The following is a 24,189-nucleotide window of genomic DNA, read 5'->3' as shown; positions in this document are numbered from 1 at the left end:
GGGAACCATGGCTCACGCCTGTAATCCCAATGCTTGGGAGGCCAAAGTGGGAGAATCGCTTGAGCCCAAGAGTTCGAGATCAGCCTGGGCAACCTGGTGAAACGTCGTCTCTACAGAAAATTTAAAAATTAGCCAGGCCTATTGGTGCATGTCTGTAGACGCAGCTACTCGGGAGGCTGAAGTGGGAGGATCGCTTGAGCCCAGGAAGAGGCTGCAGTGAGTCGTGATCGTACCACTGCACTCCAGCCTGGGCGACAGAACGAGACCGTTTCAAACAGAATAAAGACAAAACCCCCAAAACACCCTAACAAGTAGGCTCCATGAGTCCAGAAGCTGATTGCAGCTCAGTTTGCAAGCTGCCAGGCTCTAGTTTATATAGGATCTGAGGCTCAACCCATGTACAGGCACCCCGCCCCCGAGTTGCGTCACGGGCGCGCAATGGCGCCATTGGAACGACACGAGCATGCGCACTTCCCCAGCACAAGCAGGGAAGACACGCGTGACCCGGAAGGCCTTCCCGCCACACTCCAGAACGGGCGTGAGGGGCGCCGATGGCGGAGGGAACGGCGGAGGCCCCTCTAGAGAACGGTGGTGGCGGCGACTCAGGAGCCGGAGCGTTGGAACGGGGAGTGGCGCCCATTAAGCCTCAGTGAGTCGCCGGGGCAGGAGGGAAGTTCAAGGGCCCTTTCCGGCACCCATAGCGTGGCCCAAGCTGTGCATGCCGGGAAATTAGGCAGCGGCTAAGGGCGAGAAGCCATCGGTTCTTCATTCCGGACTGTTCTTCCGCCTGCAGTGTGGTCAGCAGAGGTATCTGAGATTGTGCACGTTGGTGACCGTCACATGCGCGAAGGACACCACGTGCATGCTAGGGCAGGTGGGATTTGAGGCCAGGCCCGCGGTGCATACTGGGGATTGTAGTCCCTGCATATGGACATACGGCGCATGTGCCCCGCCAGCGGCGGTTACTGGCGGGTCCTGGGTTTGGAGTGAGTGCCGTGGGGCGTGCTGGGGCTTGCGGTGTTTGAAGGGCCGAAAGGCGTGCAGGGAAATGTGGCGGCTTAGACTCCGCTTCAAGGCATGCTGGGAATTGTAGTTTTTCTTAGCCTAACATGCGCAGGGACGTTCTTGACTGAACCTGATAATAGTTTTCGCGCAACACTTTGGACAGTGAGGACCCAGGGACGAAATAGATCTTTTTCGAGGCCCTGAGGGGCTCCCAGGCTGGGAGCTGGCTAGTTCTTAAGTAGTGAGCTCCCCATCAGCAGAAGGATTTAAGCACGGGCAAGTGTTTCTAGCCTCCTTTCGCTAGTGTTTATTGACTCTACGTTTAGAGGGTTTTCCTTTCCCTGTCTGTCGGCAGATACCTCACCACCAAGGAGCAGTTTCACCAATTCCTGGAAGCCAAAGGGCAGGAGAAGCCTTGCCGGGAAACCGAGGTAGGAGACTCAGCTGGCAATGACCTGGCTGAGCCTGAGGCTAAGCGGATCCGACTGGAGGATGGACAGACGGAGGACGGGCAGACGGAGGAGGCAGCAGAGCCCAGGGAGCAGCCGCAGACTCAGAAGAGGGCCCGGGGACAAAACAAGGGCCGGCCTCATGTGAAGCCCACACACTACGACAAGAACAGGCTGTGCCCCTCCCTGATCCAGGCGAGTGCGGCCACGTGAGCATTCCTGCCGGGTGTTTCCTGGCGGTGGGGAATTGTTAGAAAGCTCCTGGGCCTTCAGCAGTGAGCAGTGAGCTTGCTCTGATGCCATTCCGTCTTCATCCTCCTCCGGATATATTGTGGGGCTTGTCATTGTTCTTACTGTACCAATGGAGAGGCAGAGGCACAGTGAGGTGCCTGACTTGCTCAGGGACACAGAGCCAGGAGGGGTGACCTAGAGTTTGAATCCCTGACTGCTGGGCTGCCCCGGGGTCTCCCTGTCCTCCCTCACTCGTTCCCTGTTTCCCCGCAGGAGTCGGCTGCTAAGTGTTTCTTCGGCGATCGCTGCCGCTTCCTGCACGACGTGCGGCGCTACCTGGAGACTAAGCCGGCAGACCTGGGCCCCCGCTGTGTGCTCTTCCAGACCTTCGGCCGGTGCCCCTACGGCGTGACCTGCCGCTTCGCTGGGGCCCATTTGGGGCCCGAGGGACAGAACCTGGTGCAGGAGGAGTTGGCGGCCCGCGGGGCCCAGCCCCCACCCGTGCGCAACGGCCTGGACAAAGCCCTGCAGCAGCAGCTACGGAAGCGCGAGGTCCGCTTCGAGCGAGCTGAGCAGGCCCTGCGCCGGTTCAGCCAGGGCCAGCCGCCGGGCCCCACACCTGCTGCTGCTGTACCCGAGGGCACGGCAGCCGAGGGTGCTCCCAGGCAGGGCAACTGTGGCGCCCAGCAGGTCCCCACAGGGCTGGGCACTAGCACCCCTCCTAGCAGCCCCGTGCGGACCTGCGGGCCCCTGACGGATGAAGACGTGGTCAGGCTGCGGCCCTGTGAGAAGAAGCGGGTACGTGTTGAGAGCAATGTCAGTAGCAGACCTGTCCATCAGGTGTGCATCTATTAGGCACCAGCTGTGACCACGTTCCTGTTCTAGCTCCCTGGGAGTCAGAGGCTGTGCCTTGAAGGAGCTCCCAGCTGAGTCTCCCTCTCTGTGCTCTGTCCTGGGCCCAGCCTTCAGGAGGTCCCACTCTGGTGGTGACAGAAAGAGCTGGACAGGGCCGGGCGCGGTGGCTCACGCTTGTAATCCCAACACTTTGGGAGGCTGAGGCAGGCAGATTATTTGAGATCGGGAGTTCAAGACCAGCCTAGCCATCATGGTGAAACCGTGTCTCTACTAAAAATACAAAAATTAGCCGGGCATAGTGGCGGGAGCCTGTAATTCAAGCTACTCAGGAGGCTGAAGCAGGAGAATCGCTTGAACCCGGGAGGCGGATGTTGCATTGAGCCAAGATTGTGCCACTGCACTCCAGCCTGGGCGACAGAGCAAGACTGCATCTGGGGGAAAAAAAAAAAAGCTGGGCACACTCTCAGTCCCACAGGGTCACGGTTGGGCAGCAGGGGACAATATGGAAGGCTTCCTGGAGGAGGGGGCATTGCAGCTGGGTTTGGATGGTTAAGTAGAAGCTTTCCAGTGGAGGAGACGATGAGGAAAAGAACATTCCTGATCAAGGGATTGATTGGCACATGCAGAGGCCCAGAAAAGGAGCCAGGCCATTGGGGCCAGGGCCAAGTGTGTCCTAGACTGTGGGGAGAAGGGAGGTCCAGGGCCTCAGCAGCTGGGGTGGAGGCCCAAGCTTCACTTGTATTTTTTTTTCCCTCTAGCTGGACATCCGTGGCAAACTTTACCTGGCCCCCCTCACCACGGTAGGACCTGGGTCAGGTGGCTGCTGGGGTGGCAGGGTGGCAATGTGGCCATTCCAGCAGGGCTTAGTGTCTCCGCACCTGCTGGATTGTGGGGCTGGGGCGCATATTCAGGATCTGGCTGTGTGTGGGTCTGTGTGTCTGTGTGCGTGGTGTGTGTGTGTGTGTGTATGCATGTGTGTATGTATGCATGTGTATGTGTGTGTCTGTGTGCATAGTGTGTGTGTATGTGTGTGTGTGTATGCGTGTGTATGTGTGTCTGTGTGTGTGTGTCTGTGTGCATTGTGTGTGTATGTATGCATATGTGTGTCTGTGCATAGTGTGTATGTGTGTGTGTTTGTATGTATGCGTGTGTGTGTGCATAGTGTGTGTGTGCAGTGTGTGTGTATGTGTGTGTGTGTCTGTGTGCATAGTGTGTGTATGCGTGTTTGTATGCATGTGTATGCGTGTGTGTGTCTGTGCATAGTGTGTGTATGCGTGTGTGTTTGTATGCGTGTGTGTGTCTGTGTGTCTGCATAGTGTGTGTGTATGCGTGTGTGTTTGTGTATGTGTGTGTCTGTGTGTGTGTGTGCATAGTGTGTGTGTGTTTGTATGTATGCGTGTGTATGTGTCTGTGTGTCTGTGTGCAGTGTGTGTATGCGTGTGTGTTTGTATGCATGTGTATGTGTGTCTGTGTGTGTGCATTGTGTGTGTGTATGCGTGTGTCTGTGTGTGTGTGCATAGTGTGTGTGCGTGTGTGTTTGTATGTATGTGTGTGTGTGTATGTGTGTCTGTGTGCATAGTGTGTGTGTGTGGGGTCTGTGTGTATGCATGTGTGCGTGTGTCTGTGTATGTGTGTGTGTGTGTGTGGTGTGTGTGGGTGTGTGCGTGTGTGCATGAGCATATGTGTCTCCTGCTCCCCCCTCAGTGTGGGAACCTGCCCTTCCGACGGATCTGCAAGCGCTTCGGGGCGGACGTGACATGCGGAGAGATGGCCGTGTGCACCAACCTGCTGCAGGGCCAGATGTCCGAGTGGGCGCTGCTCAAACGCCACCAGTGTGAAGACGTCTTTGGCGTCCAGGTCACTGCCCGCCCCGAGGGAGGGAGAGCGGAGGGGCCCTCGGCTGCGCTGTCTCAGAGCCAGGTTCCAGGTCTGCCCTGGTTGCCTCCTCGACCCCCTGGCCTCAGCTGTGGAATGGGGGAATGGGGGTGGTTCCCTGATCCACCTCTGGGGACCGATGACCGTGGCCGGGGACCAGTGCCTTACAGACAGACCTTGGCTCCTTCCAGGGAGGGCCCGAGAGAGGAGGCTGCTGGCTCAGGGCCCCCCAGTGGGGAGGGAACAGCCAAGTGGGGACAGTTGAGACTCTCCCCTCACCCCCCGTTCTGCCGCTGCCTACCTACAGTTGGAGGGCGCCTTCCCCGACACCATGACCAAGTGCGCCGAGCTGCTGAGCCGCACCGTGGAGGTGGACTTTGTGGACATCAACGTCGGCTGCCCCATCGACCTCGTGTACAAGAAGGTAGTGGCCCCGGACGTGTGCCTTGGTTTCCCCATCTGGGCAGGGAGGCACTGGGCCAGCCGACGATGTCGTGGGTAGAGGGTCAAGGGTTCAGGCCCAAGTGTGGCCCTGGAGCCCCTGCCTTTCCTGCGGGTTGACATCTCCTGGTGGGGGCCTCCAGGCAGCAGGGGTGAGGGGTCTTGGGGTGGCCCGGGTCCTGCCCTCCCTCCACCTGCCTGTCTCTTCCAGGGCGGGGGCTGTGCCCTCATGAATCGCTCCACCAAGTTCCAGCAGATCGTTCGTGGCATGAACCAGGTATGGCCAGCCACATCCCCACATTGGCTCCAAAACAACTCCCCCAGGCCCTGCCTCCCACCACCTCCCACCACCTCCCACCACCTCCCACCATCTCCCACCATCTCCCACCACCTCCCACCATCTCCCACCATCTCCCGCCACCTCCCACCATCTCCCACCACCTCCTACCACATTCCACCGTCTCCCAGTGTCTCCCACCACCTCCCACCATCTCTCACCACCTCCCACGATCTCCCGCCACCTCCCACCATCTCCCACCACCTCCTACCACATTCCACCGTCTCCCAGTGTCTCCCACCGCCTCCCACCATCTCTCACCACCTCCCACCATCTCTCACCACCTCCCACCATCTCTCACCACCTCCCACCATCTCTCACCACCTCCCACCATCTCCCACCACCTCCTACCACATTCCACTGTCTCCCACCACCTCCCACCATCTCCCATCACCTCCCACCGCCTCCCACCATCTCCCACTATCTCCCACCACCTCCCACCACATTCTACCGTCTCCCACTATCTCCCACCACCTCCCACCATCTCCTACCACCTCCCACCACCTCCCAGTGTCTCCCACAACCTCCCACCACATCCCACCGTCTCCCACCACCTCCCACCATCCTATAGGTGTTGGACGTGCCACTGACTGTGAAGATCCGCACAGGCGTCCAGGAGCGTGTGAACCTGGCGCACCGCCTGCTGCCCGAGCTGCGGGACTGGGGCGTGGCACTCGTCACGGTGGGTCTTGGGACGCCTCGGGCATCAGGGTCTCGGGGTCGACCCCACGTCCCTTCCTAACGGCTCCTCTCCTCCCATCCCTCCCTCTTCACCTCCGCACCTCCCTCTGTCTCCACCTCTGTCTCTCTCTGTCCCTCTCAGCCTGGCTCTCTCGGTCTCTTTCTCTCTGCGTCTCACTCTCTGCCTCCTACCCTGCGTGGCGGCTTCTCCCCCAGCTCCACGGCCGCTCTCGGGAGCAGCGCTACACCAAGCTAGCCGACTGGCAGTACATCGAGGAGTGCGTGAAGGCCGCCAGCCCCATGCCCCTGTTCGGTGGGTGCTCCGGGAAGCCACCTCCCTCTCCCCTGCCACCCTCGGTCACTCTGGGCTGTTCACCTTCCCACCTGGGACCCCCTCCTACCACCCTGATGGGGGCCACTGGGTCAGCCAAAACTGAAGGGCTGGTAGGGAGACCCCCAGGGTCCCACCTGCCCGTGTCTCCCTGAGACCCCAACCTCTGTCTTCTCAGGAAATGGGGACATCTTGTCATTTGAGGATGCCAACCGCGCCATGCAGACTGGTGTTGCCGGGATCATGATTGCCCGGTGAGTGCCCAGAGATGTTACAGAGATGCAGCTCCAGCTTAATGCACAGCAGCAGTGCCCCGAACCCGACACGCCGTCACCCACCCCTGCTCTGTGGCGGGCTGTTGGTCCCAAGTTGGGAGGGGCAGAGAGCGCTGTTAGGAGCTGCAGCTGTGTTGCGGCAGAGAGGACTGAAAATTGCTGCTGCCATGGGATCTGATTATGGTGGGTTGAAAGTCCTGGGCTTTGGCCAGGTGGACTGGCTCACCCCTGTAATCCCAGCACTTTGGGAGGCCAAGGCAGGCCGATCATTTGAGGTCAGAAGTTCAAGACCAGCCTGGCCAACGTGGTGAAACCCCATCTCTACTAAAAATACAAAAATTAGCCAGGTGTGGTAGTACACGCCTGTAATCCCAACTACTAGGGAGACTGAGGCAGAATTGCTTAAATCTGGGAGATGGAGGTTGTACAGTGAGCCGAGATCTTATCACTGCACTCCAGCCTGGGCAACAGAGCCAGACTCTGCCTAAAAAAAAAAGAAAAGAAGAAAAGAAAGTCCTGGGCTTTGAAGGTTGTGTGCACACAGCCGAGAGGCTTCCTAGGCTTAGTAGGTTTCGTGGTCTGGGCTCCAGCTCAGGCCAGGCCATGGAAGCAGGGGCCACACGATCCCAGGCAGGCTGGTGGCTGGGCCCACTGATCGTCGCCTGTCCCACAGTGGCGCCCTGCTCAAGCCGTGGCTGTTCACGGAGATCAAGGAGCAGAGGCACTGGGACATCTCGTCGTCCGAGCGCCTGGACATCCTGCGGGACTTTACCAACTACGGCCTGGAGCACTGGGGCTCGGACACGCAGGGTGTGGAGAAGACCCGACGCTTCCTGCTCGAGTGGCTGTCCTTCCTGTGCCGGTGGGCACCGGGGCTGGCTGGGGTGGGCGGCGCATGGGCCACGGCTGGCTAGGGCTGACTCAAGCCTGTTCTGCTGCCTGCCCGCCTGCCTGCAGGTACGTGCCCGTGGGGCTGCTGGAACGGCTCCCACAGAGGATCAACGAGCGGCCGCCCTACTACCTGGGCCGCGACTACCTGGAGACGCTGATGGCCAGCCAGAAGGCCGCCGACTGGATCCGCATCAGGTGCCTGGGTGGGCTGGAGGTGCAGGGCTGGAGTCGGGGCCCTGGGTCATGGAGGGTGCTTTGCAGGCCCTGGGCCTGACCTTGCTTTCCACCTGCCCTCCCACAGTGAGATGCTCCTTGGACCAGTGCCCCCCAACTTCGTCTTCTTGCCGAAGCACAAGGCCAACGCGTATAAGTAGCCTCAGGCTTTCCCAGGGGCACCGTGGGGCGAGGAGAGTACAATAAATTTTATTCTTTTAAAATCCAGGCCTTTCTGTGACCCTGAAGCAGCCCCTCCTTGGCCCCCATCTTCCCCAAACCTCTTGGCCGCCTCCATGGGCCCTGCCCCAAGCTGGGTGCTGCTCGTGCCCAGAGAGGCCTTGACCCCCAAGAAGGTAGCAGATGCAGGACCCGGGGAGCCTCAGCCTGCATGCCCGTGGAGATCAGGGCAGCCTGTCTGGAGGAGGCAGCCTCGAAGCTGTTAGGGGGTGTTGCTGGAAGAGGCAAAGGCCTGGCCCAGAGTCCTCCCTCCCCTGGTGATGACCGTCTCTGCCACCGTCTGCCCCTGCCCGCCCCTAACACCCAGAACCCCAACCAGTGGGCGGGCTGCAGGCTGGAACCCGCTGCCCCGAGTAACCAGGCAAACAGAACCTCACCGGGTTCTCAGCCTCTTCTCTGGTTGGGCCACCTGTGCTCCTACTGCCGCCCTCCCGGCCTGTCTGGGCTGGGCCCCCCATTGCCCCATGCAGCACCCCAAACCCTTCTATGCCCCTGCAGCTCCCCAGGAGGGTTTCAGCCCCCAGAGTCTGGAGGGGGCCGAGGCACTGGGCAGCCAGCCCGCTCCCACCTGCACCGAGCCACCTCCCGCCGTGGGTACGATCGGGTGGGCAGGGGCACCTGTTAGGGAGGGCTCAGGGTCCCACCCGCCTAAGGGCCCCACCCACCCGGGCACCTTTGTCCACAGGCTCCTTGAACCTCTACCATCCCCCAGACCCAGAGAAAGAGGTGTTTCCGGCCCCTCCAGCAGGTACCGGCCTCCCCTGAACCCTTGATGAGGCTGGGAGTGGGTTTGAGGGCAGGCCCATCTTGCCCCTGCCCTGTCCCTAGGTGGGGGCCTGAAGGCATGGCCTCTGCTCCCCTGCTTCACACAGGTCCCCCAGATGAGCCCCAAAGACGAGCTCTGTGTTATCCATCACCCAGCCAGGGCCCCAAAGCAATACCTATGTCGTCCCCCAAAGGGGCCCCCCAATGGCAAGGTTCTCGTGGCATCCCCCAGACAGGCCCCCAGGCTTGAGCTGGGCCCATCAGGCAGCGGCTGCTCTCAGGCCACCTGCCTGCTGCCCACAGGTTTCCAGATGGCCCCATGCGGGTGCTTCTTCGATCCCCGCATCTATCGGATTGAGTGGACCACCCCTGACCTGGGCCAGTCGGCCCTGTACAAGCTGGCGGCAAGCAGCGGGGGGCCAGTGGGGGGCCCCTCTGCCCCAGGCAGCTACCTCCTGGAGCCGCAGCCCTACCTCAAGGTCCCGGGGCTGCCCCCATACCCCCACTACCAACCAGCACCGGGGGGGCCCCAGTTCCTCTTGCCCTACTTCCCGCCTGAGGGCCCCGGGCCAGAGGCTCTGGGCTTTGTGGGGGACGCGGGACCCGCCGCCGCCTTCATGGAGCTGCCCCTACCGCCACTCGAGGAAGGCCCGGCCCCGCCACCCCCTCCACCTCCCAAGGAGAACAAGCCACCCCCTGTACTCATCACGCTGCCTGCAGAGCCCACACTGCCCCCGGACGCCTACAGCCACCTCCAGGGCCACCTCGGCCACTTCCCTGGGCCCGAACCCCTGGCCTTCCCCGCCAAGGAGCTACAGGGCGGCGGGGCCCGACCTGGGCTGCCCACGTACCCACCAGGCCTCAGCGAGCTCAAGGTGGCTGAGGCCAAGGACGGGGCCCTCCTGGGAGCAGGCGAGGCCAAGGCCCCCGAGACGGCCAGAGCTTTGGCACTGCCTGACAAGGTGCTGCTCGAGGACGCCATGAAGCTCTTCGACTGCCTGCCAGGCGCCACTGAGCCTGAGGGTGCCCTGTGCGAGGTCCCCGGGCCGGCCCTGCCTGACAGCAGTGGTGGGAACCCAGCCGATGACATCCGGTCGCTGCGCCTGCCCGAGGAGCTGCTGTCCTTCGACTACAGCGTGCCTGAGATCCTGGACACCGTGTCCAACGTCGACTACTTCTTCAACTTCAAGGCGCTCGACGAGGAGCAGCCGCCCCACCCGGGGCCCCCTGCCGCCAACACCCCAGCCCCCAGTCTGCCCGGCAAGAGAAAGGCCTCGACGGCCAAGAAGGGAAAGCTGGGAGGGAAGGCCAAGCAGCCGGCAGGCCCAGCCAGCGCCACTTCCCCGGGGCCCAGGCAGGACCTGGGAGCCACCCCCCATTAAAGCACATTTGACCTTTCAGCTCCATGTCCATGTGGTGGCCTTGGGGATGGGGAGGGGGCTGGAGGTGCATACCTGGCCCCTCACCCTGTCATCCCGCAGACTGGCAAGGCAGTGCCCCCGGCCTCACAGTGAGGCCTCCAGAGCCTAGCAGGGGAACCCCGGAATGACAGGACACCCTAAACCCCTTGAGTCCCAGCCCTGGAAGATCAGACTCCACTGGCAGAGGCAGGGGCCTCCTGGGGCATGGGGTAGCTGACCTCCAGACTCGACGTGTTCTAAGGATTTTCACCCCTTTGGTGGGGAAAAGCAAGGCTGCCCAGAGAGAGGCAGGAACTTCCCCGGAGACACACAGCTATCAGGGCAGGGCTTGAGGAGCAGCTTCCAGATCTCCACCCAGCCGCCTCCTGTCCCCAGGAAGCCACAGTCACTGCAGGGAGGGCGGGAAGGGCCACACTCTTGTTCAGACAGACAGGTGGGTGCAGGGGCTTGACCTGATGGTGTGAGGGTGGGGGCTGGGGCAGGGATGGGGAGACTGCCCACTCGTGAAGGAGTGGGGAGCACACAGCACCCAGGGGACCTGGCATGTGCACCCGAGATGGAGACAGGAGACAGCACCTGGAGCCCAGGAGAGGGTCAGGGGCCCCAGCGGTCCACACTTTTGGGTCCCGGGTGGCAGGGACAGCCCCGCTACTGGTTACAAAACGGGATGGGCCCAGCCTCGGAAGAACCACCTCCGGGAGCTGGTTCCTGTCACCGCTCACCCACATCAGGGTCTAGAGAGCCCTCTTGCGGGTCCAGGCAGTGGCCACCTGTACCCTCCTCGCCTGAAACGTTCGTGGTGGTCCTGGGAGAGGCTGACCCCGTTGCCCTAGGGACACGTAAGGAAACAGGAGGCCGAGTGCCGTCCAGCACCTCCTGGGATGAGTACACCCCTCTGGGATGGGAACCTTCAGCCTACCCCTTCCCCAGGCTATGGGCTGGATCTCCTGGGCCTCCGGAGTCTGCTGGGGGAGCCCCTGGGAGGCTCACCTAGAGTCCAGGAGGCTGGTGGGTGTTTGGAGGCAGAGCAGAGACCATGGTCCCCGCTCTGTGCAGGGCACTGGGCCTCCTGCTCTCTGGAGCTACTCTCCCAGAAACCCTTATTCAAAAAACTCAGGAGGAGGCCAGGTGCAGTGGCAAACGCCTGTAATCTCAGCACTTTGGGAAGCCAAGGCGGGCAGATCACTTGAGGTCAGGAGTTCGAGAGCAGCTTGGCCAAAATGATGAAACCCCATCTCTACTGAAAATACAAAAATTGGCCGGGCGCGGTGGTTCACATCTGTAATCCCAGTACTTTGGGAGGCCGAGGCAGGAGGATCACAAGGTCAGGAGATCAAGACCATCCTGGTGAACACGGTGAAACCCCGTCTACTAAAAACACAAAAAAATTAGCCGGGTGTGGTGGCGGGTGCCTGTAGTCCCAGCTATTCCGGAGGCTGAGGCAGGAAAACAGCGTGAACCTGGGAGGCGGAGGTTGCAGTGAGCCGAGATCACACCACTGCACTCCAGCCTGGGTGACAGAGTGAGATTCCGTCTCAAAAAAAAAAAAAAGAAAGAAAAGAAAATACAAAAATTACCTGGGTATGGTGGTGGGCACCTGTAATCCCAGCTACTCAGGAGACTGTGGCACGACAATTGCTTGAGCCGGGGAGGCAAAGGTTGCAGTGAGCCGAGATGGTGCCACTGCTCCACCCTGGGTGACAGAGCAAGACTCCATCTCAAAAAACAAAAACAACTCAGGATAGTGTCTTGGGGCTGTGCAGCTGCGGCTTTCAAGGCAGGGTCTCACTGTCCCAGGGACTGTGCCATGTGCCCTCCTGGCATCTGCAGTGATCCCCATTCGTCCCTGTTTCTCCCTTGGGACACAGGCTGGGAGAGACTCCAAACCCACTTTGTTTTTTTGAGACAGAGTTTCACTCTTGTCCACGCTGGAGTGCAATGGCACGATCTTGGCTCACTGTAACCTCCGCCTCCCGAGTTCAAGTGACTCCTGCCTCAGCCTCCCGAGTAGCTGTTTTTAGCTGTATTTTTAGTAGAGATGGGATTTCACCATGTTGGTCAGGCTGGTCTCGATCTTCTAACCTCAAGGGATCTGCCTGCCTCAGCCTCCCAAAGTGCTGGGATGACAGGCGTGAACCATTGCACCTGGCCCCAAGCCCACTTTTCTCAGCTGCCTTCCAGCTCCTCCCCGAAGCCTCACTGGGGTATCTCTGAAACTAAAACCAGGTGTCCCAAGTGTAGGGGAGGTCTTGGCTGATGAGGAAGTGGGGCAAGGACCTGGGATCACTTTTCTTGAAGATTAATGTGGAGTGAGAGTCACACAGTGGATGTCTGCAAGGACCCAAGTAGCAGCTTTTTTTTTTTTGGTCTGAGACAGGGTCTCACTCCATCACCCAGGCTGGAGTATAGCGCTGTGATCATGGCTTACTGCAGCCTCGACGTCCTGGGCTCAATCGATCCTCCCACCTCAGCCTCCCGAGTAGCTGGGACTACAGGAGTGCACCACCACACTCAGCTAATGTCTTCAAAAATGTTTTTTGTAGAGATGGGGGTCTTGTTACGGTGTCCAGGCTGATCTTGAACTCCTGGCCTCAAGTGATCCCCCTGCCCCAGCCTCTTGTAGCTATGTTGGGCAATTTAAAATGATCACAGAATGAATATATATACATATATATATATACACACACCAAAGAGTAATCAGAAGTCATGAGACTGACCAAATTTTCCCTTAAAATGAGATGGCTGACCCCGGTGCAGTGGCTCACCGAGAGTCCCAGCACTTTGGGAGGCTGAGACAGGAGGATCGCTTGAGCCCAGGAGTTCGAGACCAGCCTGGGCAATATGTCAAAACCCCATCTCTACAAAAAAAAAAGTTAAAAAAAATTATCCAGGCGTGCTGGCATGGACTTGTAGTCCCAGCTACTTGGGAGGCTGAGGCAGGAGAATGGCGTGAACCCAGGAGGCGGAGGTTGCAGTGAGCCGAGATCATGCCACCGCACTCCAGCCTGGGTAACAGAGCAAGACTCCATTTCAAAAACAAAGAAAGAACAAAAAACAAAAAAATGGTGAATAAATACCACTTCCTGCTATGTTACACTATACTTTATTTGAAGACAAGGGGTCGGGACCCTGTGGACCGGCCTCAGTGGTCAGACCTGCCTCCGTTAAGAACTGCGGTGGCGTCCCATGGGCTTTGAGCCTGTCCTGGCTGTGGCCGAGGCCCTGAACTGGCAGACTGTCTTGCATCTCCCATACAGCTGTGCCACAAAGCTCGTCATCCTGCGGCCACGTGCTGTGCGTAGCAGCCTGGGGATCATGTAGGCCAGCCACACGGACCCCAGCATGCTGGAGATGAGCAGTACCATGACAACCCCGGCAGAGACCAGCTGCACAGGGAACGCTCCATACACGTAGATGCTAAAGACGGTCTCCAGTTGACAGTAGCTGCAGGGGGGTAGGAGATACAGGGAGAGGCCATTGGGCATTGCCTTTGGGGGACTTTGCCTTGTCTCTGGCAAAGGTGTTTAGACCCACAGGAGGGAAAGCCAGGCCCACAGCAGTGACCGGGTATACCCACTTCTGTTTCCATCCACTATGACTTTTTTTTTTTTTTTTTTTTGAGTCTGAGTCTCACTCTGTCACTCAGGCTGGAGTGCAGTGGCATGATCTCGGCTCACTGCAACCCCTGCCTCCTGAATTCAAGCAATTCTCCTGCCTCAGCCTCCCAAGTAGCTGGAATTGCAGGCACCTGCCACCATGCTTGGCTAATTTTTGTGTTTTTAGTAGAGATGGGGTTTCACCATGTTGTTGGCTGGTCTTAAACTCCTGACCTCTAGTGATCCGCCTGCCTCCGCCTCCCAAAATGCTGGGATTACAGGTGTGAGCCACTGCACTCAGCCCACTTTGACTTTTATGGGGTTTTGTTTTGTTTTGTTTTTTGAGACGGTGGAATCTGGCTCTATTACCCAGGCTGGAGGGCAGTGGTGCAATCTCAGCCCACTACAACCTCTGCCTCCCGGGTTCAAGCGATTCTCCTGCCTCAGCCTCCCGAGTAGCTGGGATTACAGGCGCCCACAATCACACGTGGCTAATTTTTAGTAGAGACGGAGTTTCTCCATGTTGGCCAGGCTTGCTCGAACTCCTGACTTTAAGTGATCCACCTGTCCTGGCCTCCCAAAGTGCTAGGATTACTGGCATGAGCCATTGCGCCTGGCCAACTTTTATGGGTTCTGAGTCTGCCATCCTCTCTGTGCCCTCTGGCAGCTGTCACCAGGGTCCCCATTCTCCCCAAAAGCCCAGACTCTGGCTAGAAAGGGTGGAAGGGGCAAACTAAATGGTCCATCAACAGCGGGGAAGCGGTGGATAACAGTGGAGGCTAGGTCAGGGCAGGAAAGGTTCAGGGGTATCACAGAACCCACAACGGGGAGGGGGACAGTGCAGGCCGCGTGGTGCAGGGAGCAGATGTGGCAGGGGAGAGTCCCACACCTCTCTCCTCTCTCCTGTGGACATCTTCACCCTACCCAGTGCCTTCCACCTGCTGCCACCCCAGAGCTGATCCTCCTAGGCTGGGGCCTCTACGGAAGGCAGGACCTCCACGTGTTTTTTTTTTTTTTTCAGGGGGTGAACTTTCATCCTTCTGGAGAGGGCAGGTGATGGGTGACAATGACTTCTAGCAGGGGTGAGGATATGAGGAAGATGCCACCTGGTGTCCCCCTCCCCAAAGGGACACGCTGATCCACATGGCATGGCTTAGATGTGGCTTTATAATCTCCTGAGCACCTGTCAGTGCTAAATATTTAACAGCTGGCTCTCAGAGGGGAAAGCCCACCTGGGTAGTGTCTGCCAATTCCCGAGGTGTAAATATTTCCACTGTGGCTGATTCCAAGCCACTGACGTGAAACTGACCCGTGGAAGATTCCTGAATTTTTTTTTTTTGAGATGGAGTCTCGGTCTATTACCCAGGCTGGAGGGCAGTGAGTGGCGCAGTCTCGGCTCACTGCAACCTCTGCCTCCCAGGTTCAAACGATTCTCCTGCCTCAGCCTCCCGAGTAGCTGAGATTAAAGGCACCTGCCACCATGCCTGGCTAATTTTTGTATTTTTAGTAGAGACGGGGTTTCACCATGTTGGTCAGGCTGGAGATTCCTGAATACTTGAGAGTCTACTCCTGGCGAGCCAGTTTGACCCGCAGCCATCAGCACACCCTAGCCACAGGGAGTAGGAGAGGGTGACTTGGGTGTGCCAGGGCAGCGGTGCGGCCTCCGGTCACTGCTGTTCCCCCAGCACCCAGTGCAGGACTCTGAAATGAGTATTTATTTCACACAGGAACAAATGTCACCCAGAACTTAAAATATCACTTGTCCTGGGGACGGCCTGGGCCATTGGGGGAATTCAGGTTTGTCCCCCGAAACATGGGTGACCTGCCCCCAGGGGCATCAGGCGTCCCCCGTCGTCGGGGTAGATGGGCCCGCTCACCTGTAGTACGGATCCACAATGGAAATGTAGAAGACATAGAAGCCGTTGTTGTGGCTGAAAATGATCTGGTTTGCTGTCCGGCCGCCCAAGATCTGATACTGGACATCTGGCCACCTCAAAGGGGCATCATTGTTGGGGTCGTGGCAGCTCACGTAGTTCTGTGGGGGACAGAGGCGTGCCCACTGGCCCTGGGGGCTGGGGAGGGGGCCCTGAGCCTCCCTCCTCCCTGCCGAGGCCCTGCGCCCACCCCAGTCCTCATTAGGCATGCATGGGTGGGACTCTGGGGCCAAGTGCCCATGGTGGGGGCAGGTTCATGCTCCCTGCAGCAGAGACTGGACGGAGGCTGCTCAGCCTCCATCTCACCTGCCTCTGTTGGAGGCCAAAAGATTGAGGGTCATGATCATCTCAGTATACCACTGGAAGCTATATGAGTAAATAGCACACTGTTCTCATAAAAGCAGAATGTTGGCAAACTGACAAACTGCGTCTGCCGCCTGGAAGGGATGCTGAGGGCAGTCACGATCCAGGCACAAGTGTTTCTTGTGATTAGGTACATCTGAAGCCTGGTAGTAATAATATGAACCTGTGATCAGCTAAGCAGCTGACCAATCGTTACCTCCTCCTCCCTGCTCTTTGTTTTGTTTGTTTTGTTTTGTTTTGAGATGGAGTCTCCCTCTGTCGCCCAGGCTGGAGTACAGTGGCGCGATCTCGGCTCACTGCAAGCTCCCCCTCCCGGGTTCACGCCATTCTCCTGCCTCAGCCTCCCGAGTAACTGGGACTACAGGCGCCCGCCACCACGCCCGGCTATTTTTTTGTATTTTTAGTGGAGACGGGGTTTCACCGTGTTAGCCAGGATGATCTCGATCTCCTGACCTTGTGATCCGCCTGCCTCGGCCTCCCCAAGTGCTGGGATTACAGGTGTGAGCCACCGTACCCGGCTCCTCTTTGCTCTTTCTACCCAATAAATAGGAAGGGCTATGGAAGCTTGGGGGGCTGACTGCCTTTGCTCACTAGAAGCAGGGAGCTCTCTTCTTCCCCATGCCTCTTCCTTAAAACAGCTTCTTTTAGCCGGGCGCGGTGGCTCAAGCCTGTAATCCCAGCACTTTGGGAGGCCGAGACGGGCGGATCACGAGGTCAGGAGATCGAGACCATCCTGGCGAACACGGTGAAACCCCGTCTCTACTAAAAAATACAAAAAATTAGCCGGGCGAGGTGGCAGGCGCCTGTAGTCCCAGCTACTCGGGAGGCTGAGGCAGGAGAATGGCGTAAACCCGGGAGGCAGAGCTTGCAGTGAGCTGAGATCCGGCCACTGCACTCCAGCCTGGGCGACAGAGCGAGACTCCGTCTCAAAAAAAAAAAAAAAAAAAAAAAACAGCTTCTTTTGTCTTAAATTTTCATTTCTATGTTCGTTCTCCCTTATTCATTCCCCCTTCATTCAGTCTTGTAATGACGGTCTCAAGTAGTAACAGTAGTAACTTTTGTAGTGAGCATCTCAAGTAATAACCGTGGCAGTCTGCCCCATGCCTCCTTTCGGGCCGTCCTGGGCTGTGGAGGCTGCAGGCTTAATAACTCAGCCTGGGTGAGAGTCAGGTGCTGCCAATGACTTTTTTATTTTGGGACATTGTCTTCCGCTGTCCCCCAGACAGTGGAGTGCAGTGGCATGATCTGGGCTCACTGCAACCTCTACCTCCCAGGTTCAAGCAATTCTCCTGCCTCAGCCTTCCAAGTAGCTGGGACTACAGGTGGGTGGCACCACGGCCTGCTAATTTTTTTTTTTTTTTTGAGAAGGAGTCTCGCTCTGTTGCCCAGGCTGGAGTGCAGTGGTGTGATCTCGGCTCACTGCAAGCTCTGCCTCTCAGGTTCACACCACTCTCCTGCCTCAGCCTCCCAAGTAGCTGGGACTACAAGCGCCCGCCACCACGCCCGGCTAATTTTTTTGTATTTTCAGTAGAGACAGGATTTCACTGTGTTAGCCAGGATGGTCTCGATCTCCTGACCTCGTGATCCGCCCAAAGTGCTGGGATTACAGGTGTGAGCCACCACACCCAGCTAATTTTTGTATTTTTCATAGAGACGGGTTTTCACCATGTTGGCCAGGCTGAGCTCTAACTCCTGACCTCAAGTGATCCACCCACCTCAACCTTCCAAAATGCTGGGATTACGGGCGTGAGCCACAGTGCCTGGCCACTCTTTATTTGTTTGTTTGTTTATTTACTTATTTGTTGAGAAACAGCCTCGCTCTGTTACCCAGGTTGGAGTGCAATGGTGCAGTTTTGGCTCACTGCAACCTTCACCTCCCGGGTTCAAGCGATTCTCCCACCTCAAGCTCCGCAGTAGCTGGGATTACAGGTGTGCACCACTATGCCCAGGTAATTTTTGTATTTTTAGTAGAGACAGGGTTTTGCCATGTTAAGCTGGTCTTGAACTCCTGTCCTCAAGTGATCTGCCCACCTCGGCCTCCCAAAGTGCTGGGATTATAGGTGTGAGCTACTGCACCTGGCCAGAGAAACTTCGTGTTCTACAAAAGCACCCACTCACCACAGCTGATGGAAAAAAAAAAAAAAAATAGTGATGGGGCCATCTCTTAAATGCACTCATGCAATTTGCAATGAGACAGCCCATACGAAGAATGCATATAGAAATACCAACAGAGCCAGCCGGGCACGGTGGCTCATGCTTATAATCCCAGCACTTTGGGAGGCAGAGGAGGGCAGATCACGAGGTCAGGAGTTCGAGACCAGCCTGGCCAACGTGGCAAAACCCCATCTCTACTAAAAATACAAAAACTAGCCAGGCGTGGTGGCAGGTGCTTGCAAGTCCAGCTACACAGGAGGCTGAGGCAGGAGAATTGCTTGGACCCGGGAGGTGGAGGTTGCAGTGAGCTGAGATCGCGCCACTGCACTACAGTCTGAGGGACACAGTGAGGCTCCTTCTCTTTTTTTTTTTTTTTTTTTTTTTTTTGAGACGGAGTCTCGCTCTGTCGCCCAGGCTGGAGTGCAGTGGCCGCATCTCAGCTCACTGCAAGCTCCGCCTCCCGGGTCTACGCCATTCTCCTGCCTCAGCCTCCCGAGTAGCTGGGACTACAGGCGCCCGCCACCTCGCCCGGCTAGTTTTTTGTATTTTTTAGTAGAGACGGGGTTTCACCGTATTAGCCAGGCTGGTCTTGATCTCCTGACCTTGTGATCCGCCCGTCTCCGCCTCCCAAAGTGCTGGGATTACAGGCTTGAGCCACCGCGCCCGGCGAGGCTCCTTCTCAAAAAAAAAAAAAAAAAAAAAAAAAAAAGGCAAATGCAAAAAAAGAGCTATGACACCATCTGCTGGTGGCTTTGCTGCATTCCTGATACAAAACACGTGTCCCAGGAAGACACAGGTGGACTGATGCAGTCTCTTCCTTGTAGGGACAGGACATCACACTCTCATTTGTCAGTCATGCATGAACCAACTCGCATTATAGAAATACACACTGAGGGCCGGGCGCGGTGGCTCACACCTGTAATCCCAGCACTTTGGGAGGCCAAGGTGGGCAGATCACGAGGTCAGGAGATTGAGGCCATCCTGGCTAACATGGTGAAACCCCATCTCTACTAAAAATACAAAAAAATTAGGCAAGCGTGGTGGCGGGCGCCTGTAGTCCCAGCTACTCAGGAGGCTGAGGCAGGAGAATGGCATGAACCCGGGAGGTGGAGCTTGCAGTGAGCCAAGATCGCGCCACTGCACTCCAGCCTGGACAACAGCGCGAGACTCCGTCTCAAAAAAAAAAAAAAGACACACTGAGGCCGAGTGTGGTGGCTCAGGCCTATAATCCAGCGCACTGGGGAGCTGAGGTGGGAGGATCGCTTGAGCCCAGGAGTTCAAAGCCAGCCTGTGTAACATACTGAAACCCTGTCTCTACAAAAAAAAAAGATACAAAAATTAGCCAGGCATGGTGGCGCACACCTGTAGTCCCAGCTAATTGGGAGACTGAGGTGGGAGGATCACTTGAGCCTTGAGTCTTCAGTGAGCTGAGATTGTGCCACTGCACTCCAGCCTGGGTGACAGAGCGAGACCCTGCCTAAAAGAAATAAAAGTAAGGCCGGGCACGGTGGCTCAAGCCTGTAATCCCAGCACTTTGGGAGGCCGAGACGGGCGGATCACGAGGTCAGGAGATCGAGATCATCCTGGCGAACACGGTGAAACCCCATCTCTACTAAAAAATACAAAAAAACTAGCTGGGCAAGGTGGTGGGCGCCTGTAGTCCCAGCTACTCGGGAGGCTGAGGCAGGAGAATGGCATAAACCCAGGAGGCAGAGCTTGCAGTGAGCTGAGATCCAGCCACTGCACTCCAGCCTGGGCGACAGAGTCAGACTCCATCTCAAAAAAAAAAAAAAAAAAGAAATAAAAATAAGGCTGGGCGCGGTGGCTCAAGCCTGTAATCCCAGCACTTTGGGAGGCTGAGGCAGGTGGATCATGAGGTCAGGAGATCAAGACCATCCTGGCTAACACGGTGAAACCCCATCTCTACTAAAAAATACAAAAAACTAGACAGGTGAGGTGGCGGGCGCCTGTAGTCCCAGCTACTCGGGAGGCTGAGGCAGGAGAATAGTGTAAACCCAGGAGGCAGAGCTTGCAGTGAGCTGGGATCCAGCCACTGCACTCCAGCCTGGGCGACAGAGCGAGACTCCATCTCGAAAAAAAAAAAAAAAGAAAGAAAAATAAAACAGATGTACACTGAGTAGGACAGCCTGGGAATTCCATCCATCCCGCAGTAGCAACCATTGGGATGGTCCCAGGCATTTCTCATCATCAGCAAAGTCCCCGAACACCTTGGTGCCTGCATTTCCCGTCTTTTGGGCAGTTCCTTAAATCCTCAAAGGCCTTGTACACCCCTAAAAGGAACTGGAGTTCCCACTAGATCCCCTAAGGGACCTTCGAGTCTTTTGCAGTCATGATCTCTGCTCACTGCACTCTCTGCCTCCCGGGCTCAAGCGATTCTCCTGCCTCAGTCTCCTGAGTAGCTGAGAGTACAGGTGTGCGCCACTATGCCTGGCTGACTTTTGCATTTTTAGTAGAGACGGGGTTTGGCCATGATGGCCAGGCTGGTCTCAAACTCCTGACCTCGTGATCCACCCGCCTCGGCCTCCCAGAGTGCTGGAACTACAGGCGTAAGTCACCGCGCCCGGCCGAGTCTTTCATTCCATAGTCAGTTCCATGGCTGCACGGTGTCCTCACACACTCTCCCACCCCTTGGTGGCCTGCTGATTCTTCTGGAAAGAATCCTAGGGTCCTGTTACCTCTCTGTTCCAGAAGAAAGGCCCCCCAGATTCCTTTATCATGGTGGTCCAGTTCTGCGGCTGGGAGGTGCACATTGCCGACTTGGCCGTCAGGGAATAGGAGTACGAAAACTGCCCGTTCACCTCCAGTAACACATACTCGGCATCGACGACCTCCTGGAAACGGTCTTTTTTCCACCTAGGACACAGGCACGGGGCAGGGCTGTGCGGGGAGCAAGGACAACCCAGAAAGACCTGGGCCACAGCCACCTGGACGGCTGCAAAACCGCTTGGGGGGTGGGAGGTGACAGAGAGCAAAGCGAAGGATGCCTGCCGCTCCCAGGTGAGGATGTCATGTGTAGGCTGCAGGGAGGCCAGGAGACAGAGCTGGGTGGATGGGGAGATGGGTAGCAGCCAGCACTGAGTATTGATAACAGGGAGGAAAGAAAAGTCTGCTTGGGGGCCAGACGCGGCGGCTCACGCCTGTAATCCCAGCACTTTGGGAGGCCAAGGCAGGCGGATCCCCTGAGCTCAAGAGTTCAAGACCAGCCTGGGCAACATGGCAAAACCCCGTCTCTACTGAAAATACAAAAATTAGCCTGGCACAGTGGTGCGCGCCTATAATCCCAGATACTCGGGAGGCTGACGCAGGAGAATCGCTTGAGCCAAGGAGGTGGAGGTTGCAGTGAGCCGAGATCGCGCCACTGCACTCCAGCCTGGGCGGCAGAGCAAGACTCTGTCTCAAAAAATACATACATTCACACAATCTTCAATCTAGTTCTTGGGCACCACATGTCGAGTACTCGGTAGCCACATATAGTTCATGGCTGCCGGATTGGAAGGAACAAATTGTGGAGCATTTCCATGGCAAAATGTTCTACTGGGCAGTACTGGTGTGAGGTTACAGCAGCGTCAAGTTGGCTGTAGTTATCACCCCCAGGTAGGGGCAGAGCCACCCACATGACCAGGTAAATGCAGACATTATACCCAGCAGGAGTGGGCAGGGAGAATAAGATGAAGGAAGACAGGGCCGGGCATGGTGGCTCATGCCTGTAATCCCAGCACTCTGGGAGGCCAACGTGGGTAGATCACCCAAGGTCAGGAGTTTGAGACCAGCCTGACCAACACAGTGAAACCCCATCTCTACCAAAAATACAAAAATTAGCTGGGTGTGGTGGCAGGCACCTGTTATCCCAGCTACCCAGGGGCTGAGGCATGAGAATCACTTCAACCTGGGAGACGGAGGCTGCAGTGAGTCAAAATCACGCCACTACACTACAGCCTGGGCGACAGAGTGAGACTCCCCCTCAAAAAAAAAAAAAAAGGCCGGGCGCGGTGGCTCACACCTGTAATCCCAGCACTTTGGGAGGCCGAGGAGGGTGGATCACGAGGACAGGAGATTGCAACCATCCTGGCTAACACGGTGAAACCTCGTCTCTACTAAAAATACAAAAACTTAACTGGGCGTGGTGTCGGGCACCTGTAGTCCCAGCTACTCGGGAGGCTGAGGCAGGAGAATGGCGTGAACCCGAGAGGCGGAGCTTGCAGTGAGCCGAGATTGTGCCATTGCACTCTAGCCTGGGCCACAGAGCAAGACTCCGTCTCAAAAAAAAAAAAAAAAAAAAAAAAAGATGAAGACAGCAGGACCCACGGATGGGGCAATGGGAGTGTTATGGACTGAGCTGTGCTCCTCCCAAATTCCTATATGGGAGCCACAACCCCCACCCATGTGATTATATTTGGAGATGGGGGCCTTTGGAACGGTAATGAAGGTTATGTGAGGTGATAAGGTAGAGGATGATCTGATAGCACTGGGTCCTCAGAAGAAGAGGAACAGGTTGGGTGTGGTGGCTCTTACCTGTAATCTCAGTGCTTTGGGAGGCCAAGGCAGGAGGATCTCCAGAGCCCAGGAGTTTTAGACCAGCCTGGGCAACACAGGGAGACCCCCCCTCTCTACAAAACATTAAAAAATTAACCGGGCATGGCGGTGTGTGCCTGCAGTCCCTGCTACTTGGGAGGCTGAGGCAGGAGGACCGCTTGAGCCTGGGAGGTTGAGGCTGCAGTGAACTGCGTTCATGCCACTGCACTCCAGCCTGGGCAACAGAGCAGGACCTCAACACAAAAAAAAAAGAAAAAAGGAAAGAGAGAGAGAGAGAAAGAAAGAGAGGAGAGAGAGAGAAAAGGAAGGAAAGAAGAGAGGAAAGAGGGAAGGAAGGAAGGAAGGGAGGGAGGGAAAAAAGAGGGAAGGAAGGAAGGAAGGGAGGGAGAAAAGAGGGAAGGAAGGAAGAAAAGAAAAGAAAAGAAAAGGAGAAAAAGAAAAGCTATATGAGGTCATAGGGTGTAGGGTGGACCCTGATCTGATACGACTGGTGTCCTTATAAGAACAGGAAGATGGCCGGGCGCAGTGGCTCACACCTGTAATCCCAGCACTTTGGGAAGCCAAGGCAGGTGGATCACAAGGTCAGGGATTCGAGACCAGCCTGACCAACATGGTGAAACCCTGTCTCTACTAAAAACACAAAAATTAGCCAGTCGTGGTGGCATGCGCCTGTCATCCCAGCTACTTGGGAGGCTGAGGCAGGATAATCACTTAAACCCAGGAGGCGGAGGTTGCAGTAAGCCGAGATCATGCCATTGCACTCTAGCCTGGGTGACAGAGCAGAAAAAAAAAAAAAAGTACAGGAAGACAGCAGGAGTGCATAGGCATAAAGAAAAGACCATCGGCTGGGTGCAGTGGCTCACGCCTGTAATCCCAACACTTTGGGAGGCCAAGGCGGGCAGATCATCTGAGGTCAGGAGTTCAAGACCAGCCTGATCAACACGGTGATGGTGAAACTCCATCTCTGCTAATTAGCTGGGTGTGGTGGTGGGCACCTGTGGTCCCAGCTACCCGGGAGGCTGAGGTGGGAGGATCACTTGAGCCCAGGGGACAGAGGCTGCAGTGAGCTGAGATCATGCCACTGCACTCCAGCCTAGGCAACAGAGCAAGACCCTGTCTCAAAAAAAGAAAAGGTGTTCCAAGGAGAGGGCCCTGGGGGCCAGTGGGGTTGGGGCAGGAGAACGGTGGGAAACAGTGACCACCATCAATCATTTTGAGGGATAGAGGGGAGCCTGGAGGGCCAGGCTGGTACCTGAGGGCCAGGCTGATACACCAGGGCCAGGGAGCATGAGGCCCTGCCACCGTCACCACCCTGCAGCACCCCCCTGGGGTCTTACAGCTCTACCACGGGCTTCCATGGGGTATCATAGTAGACGAGGAGAGGACAGCCCAGCTGCTGGTAGGAGTAAAACACGTGCAGGTCCTTGGAGGACTGCCGCCCCTGGAAGCCGGGGTCGTAGAATTCCCTTCAAGACACCAAGAAGCAGAGATGGGGAATCTGTGAGTTCTTGCCCAGTCTGCGAACCCTTCACAGCCGCAGTTTCTTGTATGCAAATGGGGATTGTCCATGAGAGTGGG

General features: G+C 57.0%; 3 protein-coding genes across 14 annotated transcripts in view; 2 read left to right on the top strand and 1 right to left on the bottom strand.

Annotated features, from left to right (window-relative positions):
* Positions 1–361: 361 nt before the first annotated feature.
* LOC105487110 (dihydrouridine synthase 3 like) lies at positions 362–7,808 on the top strand. 4 transcript variants are annotated; one of them, XM_071088216.1, is made up of 13 exons: positions 362–649; positions 1,361–1,436; positions 1,959–2,483; positions 3,299–3,340; positions 4,245–4,397; positions 4,723–4,839; positions 5,068–5,133; positions 5,765–5,875; positions 6,091–6,187; positions 6,384–6,459; positions 7,154–7,342; positions 7,438–7,566; positions 7,673–7,808. In XM_071088216.1, exons 1-13 carry the CDS (start codon positions 552–554, stop codon positions 7,743–7,745), a joined length of 1,752 nt encoding a protein of 583 aa, XP_070944317.1. In that variant the 5' UTR covers positions 362–551; the 3' UTR covers positions 7,746–7,808. The 4 variants fall into 4 exon arrangements, with proteins under 4 accessions (XP_070944317.1, XP_070944315.1, XP_070944318.1 ...); XM_071088214.1 differs by having other exon boundaries at positions 364–649; positions 1,361–1,649; XM_071088217.1 differs by lacking the exon at positions 362–649 and adding an exon at positions 677–986.
* A 122-nt stretch (positions 7,809–7,930) lies between these two features.
* On the top strand, positions 7,931–9,987 carry LOC105484903 (proline rich 22). The gene is made up of 3 exons (XM_011747000.2): positions 7,931–8,418; positions 8,510–8,572; positions 8,893–9,987. The coding sequence occupies exons 1-3, from the start codon at positions 8,085–8,087 to the stop codon at positions 9,969–9,971; spliced, it is 1,476 nt and encodes a 491-aa protein (XP_011745302.2). The 5' UTR covers positions 7,931–8,084; the 3' UTR covers positions 9,972–9,987.
* A 3,109-nt stretch (positions 9,988–13,096) lies between these two features.
* LOC105487112 (cation channel sperm associated auxiliary subunit delta) overlaps positions 13,097–24,189 on the bottom strand; it is a 59,654-nt gene continuing 48,561 nt past the window's right edge. For 7 of the 9 annotated variants that reach the window (XM_071086740.1, XM_071086741.1, XM_071086745.1 and 4 more), the window contains 4 exons: positions 23,949–24,077; positions 20,754–20,931; positions 15,484–15,641; positions 13,097–13,454 (listed from right to left, as the gene is read on the bottom strand). In XM_071086740.1, coding sequence (XP_070942841.1) covers positions 13,175–13,454; positions 15,484–15,641; positions 20,754–20,931; positions 23,949–24,077 — 745 coding nt within the window. In that variant the 3' untranslated portion in view covers positions 13,097–13,174. Of the gene's footprint in view, positions 13,455–15,080; positions 15,308–15,483; positions 15,642–20,753; positions 20,932–23,948; positions 24,078–24,189 lie in introns of those variants that run through there. The other 2 variants (XM_071086746.1, XM_071086743.1) reach the window with 2 other exon arrangements.

This window comes from Macaca nemestrina, chromosome 20 (genome assembly GCF_043159975.1).
Source record: "Macaca nemestrina isolate mMacNem1 chromosome 20, mMacNem.hap1, whole genome shotgun sequence".
NCBI lineage: Eukaryota > Metazoa > Chordata > Mammalia > Primates > Cercopithecidae > Macaca > Macaca nemestrina.
Note: the sequence above shows the minus strand (reverse complement) of the source record. Positions and strands in the feature narration are given on the sequence as shown.

Excerpts from the sequence above, each read along its gene's own strand:
- LOC105487110 (XM_071088214.1), top strand. The coding sequence starts at position 552 with ATGGCGGAGGGAACGGCGGAGGCCCCTCTAGAGAACGGTGGTGGCGGC. Across the intron at positions 5,876-6,090 it reads GGGGCGTGGCACTCGTCACG|CTCCACGGCCGCTCTCGGGA; the intron begins GTGGGTCTTGGG and ends CTTCTCCCCCAG. Across the intron at positions 7,567-7,672 it reads GCCGACTGGATCCGCATCAG|TGAGATGCTCCTTGGACCAG; the intron begins GTGCCTGGGTGG and ends GCCCTCCCACAG.
- LOC105484903 (XM_011747000.2), top strand. The coding sequence starts at position 8,085 with ATGACCGTCTCTGCCACCGTCTGCCCCTGCCCGCCCCTAACACCCAGA. Across the intron at positions 8,419-8,509 it reads CGAGCCACCTCCCGCCGTGG|GCTCCTTGAACCTCTACCAT; the intron begins GTACGATCGGGT and ends CTTTGTCCACAG. Across the intron at positions 8,573-8,892 it reads GTTTCCGGCCCCTCCAGCAG|GTTTCCAGATGGCCCCATGC; the intron begins GTACCGGCCTCC and ends TGCTGCCCACAG.